This window comes from Falco biarmicus, chromosome 7 (assembly GCF_023638135.1).
Source record: "Falco biarmicus isolate bFalBia1 chromosome 7, bFalBia1.pri, whole genome shotgun sequence".
NCBI lineage: Eukaryota > Metazoa > Chordata > Aves > Falconiformes > Falconidae > Falco > Falco biarmicus.
The window spans coordinates 8,948,042-8,967,258 of NC_079294.1; the positions used below are offsets into that span (position 1 = coordinate 8,948,042).

Below are 19,217 nucleotides of genomic sequence, written 5' to 3' on the forward strand. Positions count from 1 at the left end.
AACTAAACACAAGGACACTGTCCATGCCTTTTGAAGCCCCGAAGTCTTAGATCACTTAGATCAAGTTGGAAGGACCTTTATCACTACAGACTTTCTTCCTCCATAGGTACCGGCTGTTGGTCACCGAACTGAATGAAATTCTGGTCTAATTAAGTACAGCTAGTCTTACTTCCTTCAGATTTCCTTATTCTACTGCCAAACTACACCAGACAGACTTTTGCTCTTACTTGGTGAAAGCCTCATGCTTTAGGGCTCATACACTGCTCAACTGTGTAGCATGGAAAGCACTAACTTTCATTTTCAATCTCTCTCAACATTTATGTGAGTTTGCTCAACTTAATTTTGATTACAGTCGCTTCCTGAAGTGCAAATGAATTCTGAATTTTCTACCCACTTTTTGTTGCTCTTGACAGCCAGGCCTTTTTCCAAAATGCCATTCTTTAACAGCTATCTGTTATGATATTTAGGCCAGAGAGCCTCAAAGGGCAGGACTAATACCAGAAGTTTAATTCTACAATAATACAGTAGAGACCTAGGCACTTCTGCTACAGTAATGCAAGCTTTTTAATGTTCATACAAGGGCCTCTGACAAAAGGTGCCTTCCCAGAACCCAAAAATACTCACATTCATGAAAGTACATGAGAAGATGTGGAATAAACTTAGTTTGCTTGGCTCCCAAATAAACATCTCTCTAGCTCCCTTCTGTCATTCCTGCAGCTAGAAGGGAGATAGCATCCACATCTCATATGCCTTTCATTAGCATCTTCTGATTTCAGCCAAATTCAACTCAAAACTTTCGGGGGGGGGGGGGGGGGGGGGGGGGGGGGATGAGGCGACAGAGGAAGATTTGTAGCTGCATGTTTAAGAAAGAAGCTAAATTCATCACAATGACAGGGGAGAGTGTTGGCAGAGATTTGAGCTATTTATTCTTTTAGGAAAATCCTATAAAGAATGACACGAGGAAGCCTCTATCTGCAGTCTTGTTCATCACACTGGTGAGGAGTCCGATAACAGATGTATGCAGTAGCGTGATTTAGTGCCGGGAGCTGGCCCCTGATGTGTATTAATACAGCGGCAAAGCGGAACGAGCCCCTCTTCATCACTCATCTCTATAAAAGAGGTGGAATCCGAGATGGCCCGATGTTCGGCAGAGCAAGCCCATTTGTTCTGCTGACTGATGGAGCCAGCTCAGGCTGTGTCCTTCACCTCCATGGGGCACTCAGGTTGCAAAAAGAAGATCACTGAAGCAGGACCTGGTCAACAAGTGAGACGAGAGTGGTTGGACTCAGCTAAGGAGCTATTTAAAGGTGAAGAAATCCAGCACACTGTGTACCTGCAGTCACAGGGACAGGCCTGCATTCTGATTCACCCATGTTTCATCTTTTGCAGAAGTAAAACACCACAAACATAAAACACCTCTGTAGTGAGAAAATGAGGCTGCCACAGTTTCTCAGGTACGGGAGGACCTCAGTATGAGACATTTATGTAGGGGCGTGTAAAAGCATGGCAAGGGAGAAAAATCTATATCTCATCAATGTCTAACAAGCATAAGAGTTTTCAGTTAATTCTACATTATTGCAGAGTAATCCTATGTATTTGTTTAGGCATTATTAATTCCACAGTCAGATCACCTTTGACAGAAATAATATCAGTTTTCTGAAGTTTCCAAATTACACGCCCAGGTTGTGCTCCAGCTGCAACCAGGAGACTGCTGTAGAAAGTCAGCTAGGACACAGCTTGAGTTACCCAATCATAAATGTTTCTTTCTGCAAGTCAGTATCGTAACAAACCCTGCCCTACAGCTGTTACCTGTGCTGGGGATATTTCTCAAGAGGGTCTAAAGAAGAGATCTTTACCGTTTCTGACCATTAAAGACCTTGCAGCACTTTTCTCTTGATGATCAGCACAAGCATCCTGTCCAGATTCCAGTAACTACACTCTCCTTCCTTATCTTGTAATACATACTCTAATTCTCTCTCCCCCATCCCTAAAACCCCAAACAAACAAAAAGAAAAAACAACAAATCAAAACAAGCCCTTTCAAACCTCTGTACTACTTTACAGTGCTGAGTTCCACTCCAGATGCAGATTCAACTCTTCCACGAAGTGTTCACTACACAATTTGCCTAGTCAGGTAAGCACAATTTACATAGTATTCTAAAACATGTAGGCATAGAAATAGAAGCACTCCCTATAGAAAGCGACCGGCAATGCAGTATAGAATACACTCTGAGCCATAAATAAATGGCCAGGTAACAGTGAGACACTAGCATTCATACCAAGAAAACATAGTATCCCAAAACTAAAATTCTGTGGCTACAGATAGATGATTTTACTAACCCTCTCGCTATAGACATGTTTAACTATCTTAGCATGGAATACTCAAAAGCCAGGAAACAATCCTAAATAAACAGTCAATAACAGATGGCAATTTTGCTGAGCAACAGATTACTGATTTTCTTTTTTTTTTTTTTTTTAATACAGAACAGTCTATAATCCAGATCTGTGGTCTGGAAAGCTAGCACAACTTTCTTCCCTATTTCATTATTCTACTGTCTATCTACCAGCCCAAGGAAGAAACCCAAACTTCATTCCTCCTACTCATCATCAGTTCCTTTGGCCTTCCCCCCTGTTTTCACAGCACCATTTTTCTCCATCAGCTTACCCACCACCTTGTTACTGGATTACAACAGGAGTTTTTTAATAAACTAGTTGGAAGAACATGGGGTGCCTGATAGTAGGCAAAGTATTTCAAAAGAGCATAGGGTGAGAGGCCAGAAAGAAGTCTCCTAAACCCCTCTGCGTTCTGCACACTAAAACTTTTTCAGATTCTGATGTGTAATCAATCACTTTTCAAAAATATGCCACATGAAAATAAGAGCATTTTAATCACTACATCCCCAGAGCAAGAAAAAGAAAACGGTGACTATTTTCATCCACAGAAGTAAGACAACTCCCAGGGAACAGGTGGTCTCACCCAGCGACAATACAAAAATTGCCAGGTTTCTGCTCCTGTGAAAGTGTCTAGAAACACCCTGAAAAGCGGCACCAGAGGCACCAGCTAATGTCAGCCCAACACTGAAGCAACACACTGTGTATACTGATCACCTCCTTATCACCGGGTACTGCATAACGTACGAATGGTAGACATAACACCTTATGAAGAAACAAGGTTATTACCCACTGTACAGTGAAGCACTGTAAATTATATTAACTTACCATAGCTGCATCATCAAAGATGTTTTTAGTAGGCAGCTTTTGATGCTATGCAAAACCACATTCTCCCTCACACATTGCCTTCCTCACACATTCTATTAGATTTCAAATCTAGGTAATGCTATTTTTAACTATTGTGACTCTGGCACTTTGCTCAAGAGGGACACGACTTCAGAAATGCTGGCACACAAATAAATCCAGGTTACCTGATGTTGGGCTGGACATGGAGGCTGCAGCTGGCTTTCGCTTCCTCTTGATGTCCCTTGAACATGGTGGTCCCAGGTGTACATTTGCTTGCCTATACAGAAATTAAAAGAAATTACACTCTGTTCCGTATCACCTTCCTGTAAGACTCTGGCCAATCACCCTCCAACTCTCACCTTCCCAAGAGCTTCTCAACTAGCAGACAGCAGAAACCAAAAGCTTCTCAGGGAATTTTGCTCACATTGTTTGTTAATATACCATTATGCTCACATTTCTTTTAAGAGCTTACGCACATAAACTGCTCAAATAATAAATATTTCTTTGCCTTTAAAGAGTATCAACTTTACAATAGCTCTTTGCGTAAGTAAAGATGTGATCAAGCCATGATATGACACATGTCCTACCCTTACTTCTATACAAGCATTACCAAATGTCTGCAAGACTGCTCTTTAAAGAAATTCCGTATTTGCTCCCTTATTCAGAAATTAGTTTGCAACCTATTTAGTAGTGTAAGTCATCTTAGAACGTACTTATATTCCAAATGTCTATGCATACTGTTGCCACTACAGCAGTAAGTTCACGAAGTGAGGAATGCAAAACTGTCTCATGTATTTTCAAAATTATGGTTATCTTATCAAGGTGCTGTGAAAACAGCTGAGTCTGGCTTATGGTAAATACAGCCTTGCTGCACCTGTAAACTGGCTGAAAGGCATATCTGTCCTGGTCATATCAACTATGAAGTCTGAAGCCTACTGATGACCACTTCAGTTCAACCATTGGCCAGTTAAGAAGAAACCTGCATTATTGGGACTGACTTGAACTGAGCACTCCCCCAAGTCCTAGACATAGGAAGAAGTTTAATTCAGAACAGACAGTCCTGGCAGCAGACCAGAGAACTTTCTCCAATACAATCCACATTGAATACAAATGGCTAATTTAGCAATGACGTTGGGTTCAAATCCCTGCTTTGTCTGAGGTAACAGAGTTTGTTTAGCAAGTTCCTTGGTCACTCTCTGCATCAGAACGGATGGGGAAAATGCAGAACTACAGTGCAAATAAAATCCATTAAAGACTGTGAGGTGCTTCCATGGTGTAAAGATTGGAACCATATACATTTTGAAGATCAAGTGATGAAAAGCTTCTGTGTTTTTAAAGCTTGTTATTTTGACTTTTTAAAAAATCCTGAAAGTTTTACAAACATCAAGTAATGAAATCTTTGAGAAAACAAAAGGAAAAGTTCATAGCTTCATGTTTGCATGCCAAAAATCTACTAAAAAAACCCAGCATATTTATAATATAGACAATTTTAGACACTGAATTGATGCAAAACCAAAGTGTGCTGTTGCAGCTACACACAACAGTGTAGGGAACACAGTAAATTTCCTATGCCAACCAAGACTATAAATTCTTTGAATGCTACTGGGTCTACCTACTTACCTGTAACAAATGCACAACCACAAAGTAAGAAAGAAATATCTACATTTCCTGTCTTCTCAACTAAAATTTAAAAGTTCTACAAGAAGTCTACAAGATCTGTCGTCTAAATCTGACATTAAGGAATAGTTCCGAAAATTTTTAAATTGTGCTGTTTCACTGACAGCCAATTTCTCAAATCTGGGTATGCATATTAATATTACCACAGACACAGAAGCCTCCTGAAAATATAACTAAAGGCTTTCAAAAATACCAGCGCACCTATAGACTGCATATTCAAGTCTTGTGTTTGCACACAGAAGCGACTAACCTCTAAGTGACTTCGCATATCCTCAAAACTGCTTTTATACATGGTTATGATAGCGGCTATACAGTATTTTAGCATGGTTCTACCATGTATTCTGAAACATTTAGGCACACATAGCCCAAGGAAAAGATAGTCTCAATCAAGTAGAACTTCAGGGTTTTTATTTTGCATCAGTGACACAGTATTAGATTACTAACTAGATGACTACATAATTATATATAATAATCCAACTCATTTTATCATATAATAACAAGGTACCCTTTTTAATTTTATGAACTTATACCAACATTAGGCAGCTGATCCTTGGTGGAGAATCACTACAGACTAGGAAAGAAGTATGCACTATTATTTCTAACAGATAGTCATGCAATTTTTCCCAGTTCACAAATGTTACAGCTAGATTCTGAGTAAGAGCTCCTGGCTCTCAGCTCCATTCTCAAACCACATCTACCTTTTACCTCACAGTTACACAGAGTATATAAAAAAGAAAACTTAGGAGAATCTCAAAATCCCTTCTTGTAGTGAAAGTACAGGCAAATCATACTCCAGCTGAGACTCATAGCAAGGATGTTGCACCTAGCAGCCCTGCCTCCAACACACAAAGGCTCAGAGGTCATAAATTGTCTCTGTAACATGTATTTCATTCAGGTTTATCCCTTATTGATCACCCACACTTCAGTTAGTAAATCAGGAACCTATTGATTACTCACTGGCTCTGACCGACCTGGTGGTAAAAGTGTCAGTTTCAAGTGGCTGGAGCACTTTACTGGCACCATAAATCTGCATACAGGGAACCTCCAGGTGGTAGGTACCTTGGGGGAGAGAGGAGCAGAATGCATGCAGGGATGATAGTCCTCATTAAGACATGGACAGAAAGGGTATCTGAGGTATAATTTATTCAACATGCATTTTTTGGTAGATGCCACACTTCAATCTAAATTTCTAATCACTAGCTCTCATACAGATGCTATACTGGTAGAACGGAATTGGTGAATCCCAGTTTAACAGCAGACTCCTAGACGCATCACCACCAGGGAAGTCAGGTCACGGGTATTCGCAGCACCTGACATTGCAGTGGACAGGCTGAACTATAAATTGTGAAAATCTCACTGACAGGCTGCAACCATGAATTAGTTTTTTCTGCCAAAGTTGAATTTTAACAACTCTTCTGAACTGTTTAAAAATGAGTCTGAAGTAGAAGAAAACAGGGCTGAGAGGAAAGGCTGACAGAAAACGCACGTTTGTGCACTGTCACAAGCCCCTCTGAAGAAGTCTGAGGCAGAGCTTTGTGGGATGAAAGGTATGGGCTTAAACTGAGAAACTAGAATGGTACTTACTCTGTCCTTACCGGCTTTCAATCTCTTCCGCCAGACTTCTATACTTTCTCCAGCATTGCACAAACAGTAATGAGAAAATAATTGCCTGGTTAACTTTTGAACTATGGCTGGTTGATCATAAGAAAAAAACAAAGTCACAATGTTCAGTCACAGTTGGATCTGCTAGGTGACCAGAGAATAATGTGGAAACCTAGTTTACAGTCTAGCGAGGACTGAAATTCTAACCTGGGAAGAGAAAACGCAGAACACACCTGGAGAGACAAAGCAGGATCCAAAGCGCATCTGCGCTGATTGCTGCAATATATCCAACTCACACTGCAGCCCCTCGCTGCTGGGAGTCAGTGAATGAAAAATTACATACATGTAGAAAAAAATGGGTTTATATGAAGAAAAGTCTATAGTGTCTTTCTGACAGTGATTATTTTTTTTTTTAAATTACAAGCTAAAGGAATTATCCAGGAAATATGGATTTGTCTCTTGTTCTTAACATAATACTTAAGGTACCTGATTCTGCATGCAGGTCATGCTGGAGGAAAAGTGGGCTTTGCTATGCAGAAAGCTGAGATTCATTACTGGTTTTAGTGTGTCAGAAGTAATGCTTCCTTTCTTTTCTTTTCCACATATTTGTTCTATGACTTCATTTATCTATTTTTTTTTTTTAAAGGAACTGTAATTGCATACACCAGACTCCCATCTCTGTCCTACAGTTCAAGGTGACCACATGCTGGACTATAGGGTCACAGGAGCTTGCCACTATTTTACAGTTACCACAGGGCTTCAACAGAAAAGTAGGACTGGCAGTACAATCTGGGGGAGACAATACAGAGCACAAGCAGACATCTGCCCACCAGGAACCTTACTGAACAGCATCAAGCCTAGATTGTGAAGTGATGCCTGCTCTCTCAATATTTGGGGTAAAAAACAACTTATCTCACAACGGAGGTCTCCAAGAAGACCCTACAGAAGTAACTGTGACAGCCTATGGCCTTCTTGAAGGCAGGAGGCGCATCGCTTGGGGGTGTATGCCTGTTGCTGTAATCTCCCATCATCCAGCTTTTCTGCTGACAATCTTTATTCTAGCCCTATCCTTATAGGAAGTAAAGCACTTGGATTATGTAGTGAAAGTGAGAGGCAGCCATTAATCTACTGTCATATAAACAAGGGATGCCATTATCCTCATGTTAAATTAAATGTTCAACAGAGATAGCCTTCTAACAAGGATACTGCTACTAAAACGCCACACAATCCAGCTGTTGCTGTTGTGACACTATATCCCCAGCAAACACAGGCCAAATAAAAGGCTCTTTCTCTAAGCCCCGAGGTGTTACCTGAGGCTGTTGATGGTGGCTTCACAAAATTAACAGTAAAAGCAGAGTTCTTCCTTCTCTTTGGCTACAGAACCAGCTGGGCACCGAAGTCTGATCTGCACGTAACACATGTACATCAATACAAGTTGCTCTTCCAATCTGCGCCCAAAGCTCCATCCATCCAAGTGGTTCTTGCTATCATATCACACTGTAGATATTTCCTGTGCATAGTGGTCTCCTCTGCCCTGCTGAGCCTCATGGGAAAGCTTCTAGAGCGCATTTTCAGATTCCAAAATCACTAACAGGTCAGCTCACATCTTAAATCATCCAAATCTCATAGGTCTTCATGCAGAAGCAGTCTGTTCCCCAAGTAAGCATTCTAATGATGTAGCAATTCCATTCCTAAAAGTCTGTGTGTGGCAAATGGAAGTGAATACTTTTTCTTCTAGTTTTCCATGTAACTATTCTAAGCAAAGATGATGTGATCCCATATACTGCATTCTCTGTTTTCATACTGAATCACATGATATGTGTGCCAGAAAGAGTCCTAATATTTGCCAGACTTGCCGAGTACACAGATTTGATAATGGCAACATGTTTTATAGGCGAGGAAAGCAATAGCAAGTAAACAAAATTCTGAAGGGGAATTTATTTGTCACTCCAGAGAATTAGGATTCACCAAAATGGGAGCATTAGGCCTCAGACAACTGCGTGTGACACTGGTTGATAGCTGCTGTTCATTGCATGCCTGTCAGAAGAATTCAGTTATATCCCCAACTGGAATATTAGCCAGGCTTTAGCAAAGGAAGACATGAAAGTGCTCCAGCTAAATGGAAAAAAAGTGTTTAAAAAAAAAAATACTAGGGAGAAAGATGCCTAAAGCAGTCGGCAGCAGACATTTTTACATAAAGACAATTCCAGGAAGCTGAAGACGTGGACAGGTTATGTGGAATGAACTGGATACTGTCCTGGTCAATTGGGAAAGCATGAAATTGCGAACATCCGTTCACTCCTTCAGCTGCCTCAGGAAAGGCTTGACATTGCAGGCAATCCCTGTACTTCCATGTGCTCGGTTGAGAGGCAAAAATGTCAGGATCTTGCCACAGATACAGAAGAGAAAGAAAAAGATTTATTTTGACAAGCGTATTTCTAGAGCTGGAACTAGAATTAGAGACATTCAGACCTTTTTACTCTAACAGCACCACCAAATCCAGGGCATGAAAGAACTGGAAGTTTACTAGGAGATGATCACTCACCCCTTTAGATCTTTAAAACATGTTCCAGGCAAGACACAGGACTTGCTTCTAAACCCAACTGAACTCTAGGTTTACAGTTAATATTAACTGAGAGGACATGCAGAGCAATTTTCTTCAATTCATCTGTACTGTTCAGAGGTGTCTCCAACACAATTCTTCAAAGCTCCACCTTCAACATCTACTTGCCATCCGAGGTCCACTTTTCCTACAAACTCCAGTGGGACCATTTAAATTGAGTTTTTCACCCACAGCCATATTTTCAAGGCTAGGCAAACAATCAATGGCATTAGGGACAATTTATCTTCTACTTTCCTCTCTTATTCTACCTGCTATTCAAACTCAAACTTAAGGGAAACATTGGCTCTAGGCTCTTCTGAAACTCTTAACCTGCCTCAAGGGAATAACATTCCACCAACCAACAATCCGTAACATCTTCCTACTGGTAGAGCCACTGAATAACCAAAATCTAGTAAGATATTCTGCTTGAACCTGTACAAAATCATCTTAAGCAGAAGGAGGTCAAGAAGAAGATTCTGTTCAGACTACTCCTTTCTCTCACAGAAGCAAATGGGCAGAGGGGGAAAAAGGGGAAGGATCACCTGGGCTGTCCATGCAAGTCTTTACTTGCTTGCTTTTAAGAGCCTGCATCGTGAAGCCGAAACCTTAACAGACAAGACATGATTAGCAAACGCTTTGTGCTCTTAAAGGAGAGTAATTATAGGCATGTGAAAAAAGGAAGAGATCCCTGAGGTACTCTTCCTTGCATGCCTCCCGAGAGGCAGCAGGGCCATTAAAAATTCCATGATGAAGAGGAAAAACAGCCTGGGAACAGCCAGGAGGCAATACAGCAAATTAATACACCAGCCGTCCCTTGGGAGGACTGCAAGAAAGCAGGAAACTCTCCTCGCTTCACAAAATAAAATTATACCACTAATGATAACAGTCACCACACACACAAAACGGCTTCTAATGATGGGTGTGAAATTCCCAGTGCTGTGCATACACTTTGAATGAAATCTCTTCTCATCACAGACATAAAGCAAGAAAGGTAATCTTGGTAGTGTACAATTTATACAGCCTTTCAAATAAGGCTTCCCAAGGAACCCTCCACATAGAACCTCCTCCTTGACACTGAAAAGCCTTTTTTGAATACCCCCAACTGCGCTCAGTATTCCAGCCTTCAGCTCTGCTTAAATGAAGCACTGGGTTACCAGTCTTCCAGATGAACTGCACCGAATCCACCACTGAGACAAAGAAAAAAATTCCATGGGAGAGAAAAAGACTCCACCTGGTAACTATACTCCATTGGACACATTCATGACAGCAGAAACTAAGCAGAGAGGTAATTCTGCATGGCATGGTGGGCATCAGGTTGAAGAAACTGGATGTCCACAACATCAAGACAGTTTCTTCTCTAATACACTTCATATCGTTCTCAAGGGATTACGTCACCACCACCACTCTTCCAACAAATTTCTGAGAAGAGTTTCTCCAGGATGAGGTGCAAGCTGCTAGGAGCTTACCAAAGCACGAACTACTGGAATTGACTCCATCCACGACAAAAGAGGAAGATGTTAACTAGGGCAATGACTGAACAGCGATTACAGAGATCACCTGAACCTCCTGTAAGAAAATGGACTACTAATAGGCTTGGCTCTTGGAGCACCTAAAGACCAGATATTGCCAAAAAACCCATTTCTGCAAATGAACAATTTCCTTCTGTGCCCTTGGCAGCATCTTTACATAAAATGAACACCCTAAACTTGAAGAGTCCTTGCCACATACATGGAGACACATAACACATTCATTGTTTCCTTATTTCTTTCTCCTATAAAGACTCTTAGCACGTTTCAGACTAAAATAGCAACTACCTTCTCAAACTACAGGCACTTAAAACACAGCCACCTCCGGGATAGGTGGCTTCTGCCAACATTCTGTAACAATTCACCAAGAATTGTATTTTCCAGGACACCAGTCACCTGTTCGCTTGAGGAAGGAACCAAGCATATATTCACTGATTAACTAGACTACATATTTGGCAAAACCAAGTAAACATGATCCCTCCAGATTCAGAAATTCCTTGCCATACCCAGTAGCTTTGGAAAGGATCTTCAGTGATCATGATAAAGTGATCATGAGATCATTTTAGAGACTTTGCCTTGTTTGAATTTGTGAGCAGGATTTGTCTAGCTCTGCTTTCCAGAAGGCAAACTTTACTTAGAGCACTAAGTAAAACACTTGAGGCACAAGAAAGTTTATCCTAGATGTAAATGGAGAGACCAATCAATCTTCTCACTTCACGGGCACAAAACATCCCCAGGGTGGGGCAAAAGCACAGAAAGGAACCAATTTGCTGATGCCCAATCTTCTGAATTCTTTTTATTCTCACCCAGTTGAATGCTTAAGAGCTGATTTCTTCCTCCCTCCCCCTTTCCAGCTTTAACATGCTGGCTACAGCAGCATGAGGTCATGGTGCGACATCACAAAAATTCCCTGCAGAAGCCAGTGGGAGGAGAGGCTTTGTTGGGTGGGTGCCAAGCTTTCGTTCAGACACATACAACCTCAGTACATTTTTCATGCTCTATTTGCTAATTAACAAGGGAAAGAAAGCCATGAAGCTGAAAGTCCAGACGTTTCTTTCAGATTTGGTCCTCTGTACAAGCACATAAGCGAAATTGTGTCCCACACAAGGCTTTGTCTCCTTGCACAGGGAAAGAGCTCAAGGGCACCTTACCTTTAGATAGTCACCTGCGGCAAAGAACAGGAGTCACCTCCAAGGCCAACACTTGAATTTAATTTAGGATTAGTCAGCAGAAGGTGCCTGAATAGCATATTAACCCCAACTACGCAGACTCAAAATATACCTCAACATTTGGCCAGACCAGATCTACATTTCAGCTATAGCAACAGAGAAAGATATCAAGCCATTAAAGGTCACCTCAGGTGAGTTCTCAGTCTGCACAGAGGGTCTATTTTAGGCACCCAGGATAACAAAATGTCTCAGCATGTCACCCACACAAGCTTGTCAGCTCTTTCCCTCTCATCTTGTTCAGATTTTAATAGTGGGCAACAATACTATGCCCATTTGTACCTATACAACAGACCCGCAGCGACTTACTGCACAATCCAGAACAGATCACGTTTACTTCTAAAAGCACAGTATGTTCTGCCTGTCTGTCATATACTCTTTCATATACTCGGTGTATTGAGAGTCTCAAATAATCTGCATTTTATCTGTATGCTTTGTGCTAAGTTTGTACACAGGCCTCCTAAGGAAACTTCCAGGTCCCTGGGTATTGTTCAGACCACACAGTACTACTGAAGATAACCATGGGAGGGAAGACAGACACCCCAACAGAGCAGAGCAAGGGAGTTACCTGGCAGTGCAGTGTGCTGGTGAGCATCTTCGGTGGGAAGCATCAGCAAGCACATCCAGAGAGTACAGAGGAGATAATGGATTGAACTGGAAAGTCAAGAGATTTTATTTAAGCAAAGCATTAAAAGAAATAGTCTCCAGATACAGCTGCTCGGATCTATTCCCTAGTTATTCACACAGTATAAGACGACCTTTCTGACACATCAAGGGGTAAAACTACAGAACTGACTTTCACTTCAGACAAAAGGCTACCATGAGGTGCAAAAGCAAATCTCATGACCATCTTCTCACAACAGACAGCCTTATAAACACACTCCTCTTTCCCTCGATATTATTAAAAATGCTTGTTGACTAAGAGCACACTCAGAGTGCTCTACTGCTGTATACCATGAGCAAAAAGTCTGCCTCCCTTTCAGGAAGCCTCTTGTCTACCTTCACATTGTAGAGAGGAAAGTCACTGTTATGAATGGTGCAAGCATGGAACTTCCCACAGAGCAGTTCAAATATTCCCTGTGGTCATATGCATCACTGAAACAGACCCCTGGAAGACTCAGGCCCACCAGGTTCAGTTCACAACAAGCTGCCAATTCATTCCACAGCGAGTGAGATGCTCCTCCTGCTCCCAACCCACCTCACAAGCTTTCTTTGCAAACAGCTTAAAACAAATTTCTGAAACACTGTATAGTCAAGCTAATCTTGGATCCTCTGTTAGACATACACTAGACAAATCCTGAAGGCATCAAACCTGTGCAAGACAGCTTGCTGTAGAAGACACAACTCTTAAGATATTTTTTTAAAGGTCAGAACAAAAATGGAATAATGCAGTCAAACAGTACATGGAGTAAACTTTGCTCGATATGCAAATTGAAGGTTTAGACTGGTAGTTTCTCTGGGGTACCTGCATTACACTTCCATTCAGCATCTCCTCTTTATTTATAATTCACACCTTAAGCAGGAAATTCATTTCCATCTGCTTTGCAAAGCGCTACGCCAATCTCCAGAACGCTTTTCTTGTATTACTAGGATTACTGATGCATTTTTAAATAAGGACAAATGAATAATCCACCGCTGTAGCAGGACTTGTCACAAAAGCTATCTGCAACTCTAGAACTCATTACTAGGCTTTTGCCTTCAACCTTTCTGAGAAAGAAGGGGCGCCATGCACTACAAAGCTGCTGCTATCAGGGAGCTTCTCCTTAAGCTGGACTGTTAGTTTACTGTCAGTAAACTAACATTGCAGCTGCACAGTAGGGGAGAATCACCAGTAACCCTCTGTAGATGATTCAAGTTCATTTAAGAAAAACAAAAGTAATTCATTTTGGTCATTTTAAAGCTTATGTAGTTATCATTCTTACCTTTATCAATATAGAAGTGGTATGTGAAATGTTCTTATTAACGGAAAATACACAACTGCATAAAGGCCTGAAGATTATTTCTTGCCATATATTTATTTTTAGCTACATGGAGGGTAGAACAGATTTCGATCGTACTGCTCACCAACTGAAAACCAACTCGCAAAGGAATAGAAGGGAGTGTGTGTAGCTAGGAACACTTATAACACAGCTGCTCAAACGGAAGATCCTTTTTGCTTTCTGCTATTAAGAACCCCAGCTCTTATATCTTAAGTAAGAAAGCCTCCTAGCACTGAAGCTATGGAAGACTTACTGGAGAATATAGAAGTGCACACCCAAGTTTCAGTTAAAAGAATGCCTATTTCTCTTGCTTATCACCTCTTACATTTTCTTGTTACAGCTGCTATTTAACTACAATCAGCTCACCAACTTTTTCCCTTTCTCTGTTGATGACTCTGAGCTAAACAAGGCAAAACAAACCATTTAAAAAGAGAAAAATGTTCCAATTCTTAGGGAATTTCGAGAGGCCAAAGCTCCCTCCTCCTACCAAGAGGCATTTTCCCTCCCACTTACTGTCAGAGAGGAAAGCCTATACTAACCTGAAACAGGGACATAAACACAAGGAGTTCCCGAGCTATTCATTTAAATAGACAATATAATGTCCAAGACATGGATTGTGTTCAAAGCCCAGAAGACATCAGTTAACCAAATGAGAAGGGACAGGGCTGCCTTACCTCATGTGCACAGGCCACAGTGTGTGGGAAATCAGAAGCCAGCACTTTGTTCTTTCTAGAGAGAAGGAAACCAAGAAAATAAAAAAGGTAGAGCAGAGTCAGCTTACCTGGTTGCGATCTCTCTTCCCCATGGATGGTAACCAAAAACTGGAAGGAGGCAGAGTTGGAAGGACAGGTGGGAGCAATGCCAAGGAAGGAACAAACACAGAGTGGGGGAAGGAGGGTCGGGGGTAAGGAGAGAAGGAGAAGGGAAGAACAAAGATGGAGGGAGAAGGAGAAAGATTAAAAATCAGCAGGAGTCATATTAAAAACAATGAATTTCAGATCCAAGGAAGAAAAGCAGGTATCAACAGCTGGTGAAGGCTGGACCCACTGCACTACAGTCAAGAGGTTACTTATCCATTGCCCAACGAGAACAGCATTACAGGGATGCCAAAGGATAGGCACCATGGCTATTTCCGGTGCTGACTACAATGTAAAAACACTAATTGGGGAAGAAGACAGAACACCAAAGAAAGAGAAAGCAGTTTTGTGGCTGCCTTGTCAGCATCATTTCTGCAGTCTGGGTATGTGCCCATAGCATGGCTCCACACAGAAGCTTTTTAAAAAATTAACATATAGGGCTCAGTCTTCTCATACTGTGCAAAAGATCTGCAGTTATTGCAATGGCATATTATAATGGAGGGGGAAAGAAAAAGCTGACTGTAACCAAAAGGGCATTTGAGCAATGTCCACACACTGGGGCAGCCTTATAAATAAAAAGGAAGTCAGCAATTGCAAATAAGAAAACAGAGGAGCCATCAGTAGAAGCCTGTCTCTCATTCCACAGGTCACTGCATGCTTAAGTTACCACCCAGCTCTTCATTCCCTTCTGCCCCAGGAGGGAAGAGGACCCTACAGTTCCTCCTCCCCTCCCAAAGTTCTACACAACAACTGTTAAGGGCCTTACTCTTTCTGGCGTGGATCACTAACAATATGACCCAGCCTCTCGGTGCCCAGAGTGCTCATGGAGGTCTCCTGAAACACAAAGACAGGTAAAAGGTTGCACACTCTCACACAGTGAGCAGACATAATAGTTTGCTGCTGCCAATCAGAACAGATCTTACCCCCCTGGGCCACATCCTTTCCTTCCCAGGCCACTCTCAGCTAAACATATTCACCCTCTCCTTTTAGAACCTCAGCTGAGCTGATTTAACTGATTAGAATGGCAGAGAGTCATCCAGTTTTCTTTGTGGGGCTTAGTTTTTATTATCTGAGTGATGATACTTGCTTGCACAGAGGCACAGCAAGGACTGGACCAGTAAAAAGTATGCAGCACAAGGATGCAGTTCAGAACAGGGGAAATGGCTAAGAAGTGCTTATTTCCAGGTTTCTGGGGTCAGCTGGGCCAGAAAAACGTTGGGAGGCAGGACATCACACTGTCCCTCTAACAACGGGGACTCACCAAGCACAAGTGAATGAAACAAGGAGTATGCATGAAGCTTTTGCCCTTCCTGAAAGCAGCAATTCAGCAGCAGGACCTCCAGCAACTAAAGAAATCCTGGTAGAAAGGACCTGTTCTTTTAGAAAGCCCTTTTCTCCCTGAGAGACACTGCCCTGTAATATATGCTTGATGCTGGCATACACGTACACACACAGACCGAAGCACCAGCTGGTCATATCAGCATAGCAACTACCTCCAAGAAATAAATATACTTTGCAGTAAGGGTCTGAAGATGAGGGTGAAAGATTTGTTTGTACCATGTGCGTAGGCAAAACACACTCAAAGTTTGGGGGGAGCTGTAGCAGCAGGGGTAAAAGATGGGCTATTTGTTACAGCAGGAAAATTATTAACTTAAAGTGCCATAATGTTTAAATTTACGGTTTATTACTGTGTAAATTACAAGCCGTACTTTTGGTAATTAGCAGCTCGCTGGCGGGGAGCTCTGAATGAAACTCATTATTTATGATTACAATTTAGAGAGAGATGGGGAAGGGGGAGCAGTGACCTCTGCTGCAAATGACAAAGATCCCTTTAAGGTGATGAAGATGAATTAAACAAGTAAATATTATCCTTCTCATTTGGATCATTAGAGGTGCTGCCCACAGGCCCAGCCACTTGCAGGTGGCCTGAGGAACCCTACCCAAAGCCAGTCTCTTGCCAGCTGAGGATTCATATTTTAAACACTGGTTACAACTCAGCAAGGTGAGTGGAAGAAAGAAGGGGCAAACAAGGATCTTTCAAGTGTGACTGAACAGAAGGAAAGTCACACTCCTCTAGACTCCAGGCCCCTCTAACACACCTTGCTAACTGACTCTTTCTAAAGCCAGTCAGCTCAGAACCGTATTTTCAAAAGCACAGAGCACATTCCAATAAAAGAAAAGCCAAACACAGCCAACATCTTCCTTCTCAGAAACATTTTTTCACAACAGGCAGCAACACTCAATACTCCAAGGTCCAGACATGACCAGGTGTATCTCTCGCTCTTTTAGACAGGCATCTGCAAAGTATTGCTTATTCCTTTAGAAACTGGATTAATATTTTATTTGTTGTTTGCCCTACATATAATAAACCTAGGCTCTGGGTAACTTTGCCTGCATTATTGCATATACCCCTTTATTTTTCTGTTGCCCCACTAAAAATGCAACTGCTAAAACCACCTTCCTTTGCTGCCGTTCATATTAGTCTGCTTCCCTACCTAAAATCTGGTGTTCCTTCACCTTTGAGTCACCTCTCTACCCTTGTAGTTTCAGATTATGAGCCTGCACAAGTCTCATGCCATCATTTTCTGCTACATTCTGTCTAAACCTTCTTGATACTTATGCCTCCTGTCATTCATCTTCAAACCTCCTTTCATACTGCTTTTAGCACTGATCAACTGTCTTTGCCACTTCAAACCTACCTTAAAATCCGCTTAGTCATTCAATCAACTTCTGACAGTCAAAACAGTTAAACAAATCAAACAATACATGAAACAAAAAAATGTACAGGGCCCCTTTCTGCAAAAACAATTCACATGCTATCTTAGACTAGTACTTCAGGACTGATCAGCATTGGAAATACAAAATTGTCATCTTGCAAAAGGGAATACCTTGCCAACAAGCCTTCTCCGACCTTTTCGGAGACAACGGGCAGCAGCTCCTGGAAGGCGATTCAGGCGAGCATGAAACCCTGAAAACAAAACCCAGAAAATTTGAGCAATGAATACAGAAGATTCTTCCTAACAAAGCCACCAGGAAAAGCAGTTCAGTGGTCAAATCAATCCTCTGTCTCTTGTTTCTCAATCTGCAAGAGGCAGATACACCAATTTATTCACAATGAAATAAAATCCCTATTTAAATAAATAAGACTCAAGAATGTGGGCAGCTAGCATGAGTATTTTATCATCCTCTCCAGCAGTGCAGCTATTTTTAATTGGATCATGAAAAAAACAACCAGAGATCACTATCAGTTTAAACTGCAACACCTATGAACAGAATCTACTCCTATCACGTCAAAAGTTCTCAAACACATGGCATTCCTTATGGGCCTCACCTCTCTGAGCTGGCCGTGAGGGCAAAAGGAACGTGGAATCTGAGAGCTTGTCCAGGCCTGAGTCAATCCGCTCTACTTCAGATCGGTGGTCAGCTCCCCACTTGGGAAGAAGGTTGGGGACGGTGAATCCTGGAACACATTCTCCTTCATAAAACCAATCACTTTGCTCATCGTCTCCTAAAGAAACAGAATGGAATTAGCTACAAATAACATCAACGTGCTCTGTGACTGTCCCACAAAATACTACAGGTAGACATTTCTGCATGTGAAACAGCTGAAGTCTCATTAGGAATTCCTTCCTGAAGAGCCTTATATTTGTATTCTGTTTCAATGATCTGCAGGAACTATGGGGCCTCACTAAATGCTTTAAACTATCCAACTCATCAGTCTAGAGAATTTCCCTATAGAACAAAGCCCTCTTTACAGACCTGCCTAGGGCAGCTTTAGCACTCTGTTGCGACTGCATCTCATCAAGCTTAGTTCAATGTTGTGTGATGTCTTATGCAGAACTCTTTCTCTGAAGTAATTACTGCAACAGAGGTAGAGGCCGATCATTTGGCACACGTTACAGGCTGTCACAGGAGAGACTTCACAACAGGAGAAGACTAGGCTCACAGAGTAAGCAAAAGGAGCACACTCACTGACCAGAAAGATCCCTAGTCTCCTAAGACAGCAGCTGAGAGGAAAACACACAGCTATTGGAAATGGTGACTCTGAATGTAAGTACTAACCATGCTGTGAGTCTCTCAACCAGAATTTCTTAGAATCTCTCAAAACTACAAACCCTCTGCCAAACTAGAGCAGCAGCAACACAAGTCATCACCAAAGTCTCCATAAAGCAGGGTCACTGGAATTAATGCAGTTGCTATCTAAAACTGAACTGCATCAGACACCATTCATGGTAAACCTGCCAGCCAAACCCCCCCTGAGAGCAGTAGCAACATGAGCAACATAAGAAAAGAAGAGGGCAAAGAACCTGACACACTTAGCTTTTCAGCAGCCTAACGAACAAACAGTCTCATGTAATTGCAAGGTACTTCTCCTTGCCTTGAAAAACTGACATACTTGACTTAGTGAAAACTCTCATTTGCCTACCATTAAGTCTCAACTCAAGCATCCCCACTTACTCTCCTTTCCTCACCAATTACATTATTCCTGACTGAAGTTCATTATGCCAGACA

General features: G+C 41.7%; 1 protein-coding gene across 12 annotated transcripts in view; it reads right to left on the minus strand.

Moving 5' to 3' along the window:
- Nucleotides 1–19,217, minus strand: part of GPATCH2L (G-patch domain containing 2 like) — a 60,619-nt gene that overhangs the window by 31,240 nt on the left and 10,162 nt on the right. For 5 of the 12 annotated variants that reach the window (XM_056345247.1, XM_056345246.1, XM_056345248.1 and 2 more), the window contains 6 exons: nt 18,037–18,213; nt 17,594–17,673; nt 15,472–15,539; nt 14,523–14,577; nt 12,438–12,523; nt 3,422–3,513 (listed from right to left, as the gene is read on the minus strand). In XM_056345247.1, coding sequence (XP_056201222.1) covers nt 3,422–3,513; nt 12,438–12,523; nt 14,523–14,577; nt 15,472–15,539; nt 17,594–17,673; nt 18,037–18,213 — 558 coding nt within the window. Of the gene's footprint in view, nt 1–821; nt 1,254–3,421; nt 3,514–6,497; nt 9,273–12,437; nt 12,524–14,522; nt 14,578–14,629; nt 14,670–15,471; nt 15,540–17,593; nt 17,674–18,036; nt 18,214–19,217 lie in introns of those variants that run through there. The other 7 variants (XM_056345249.1, XM_056345252.1, XR_008822908.1 and 4 more) reach the window with 6 other exon arrangements.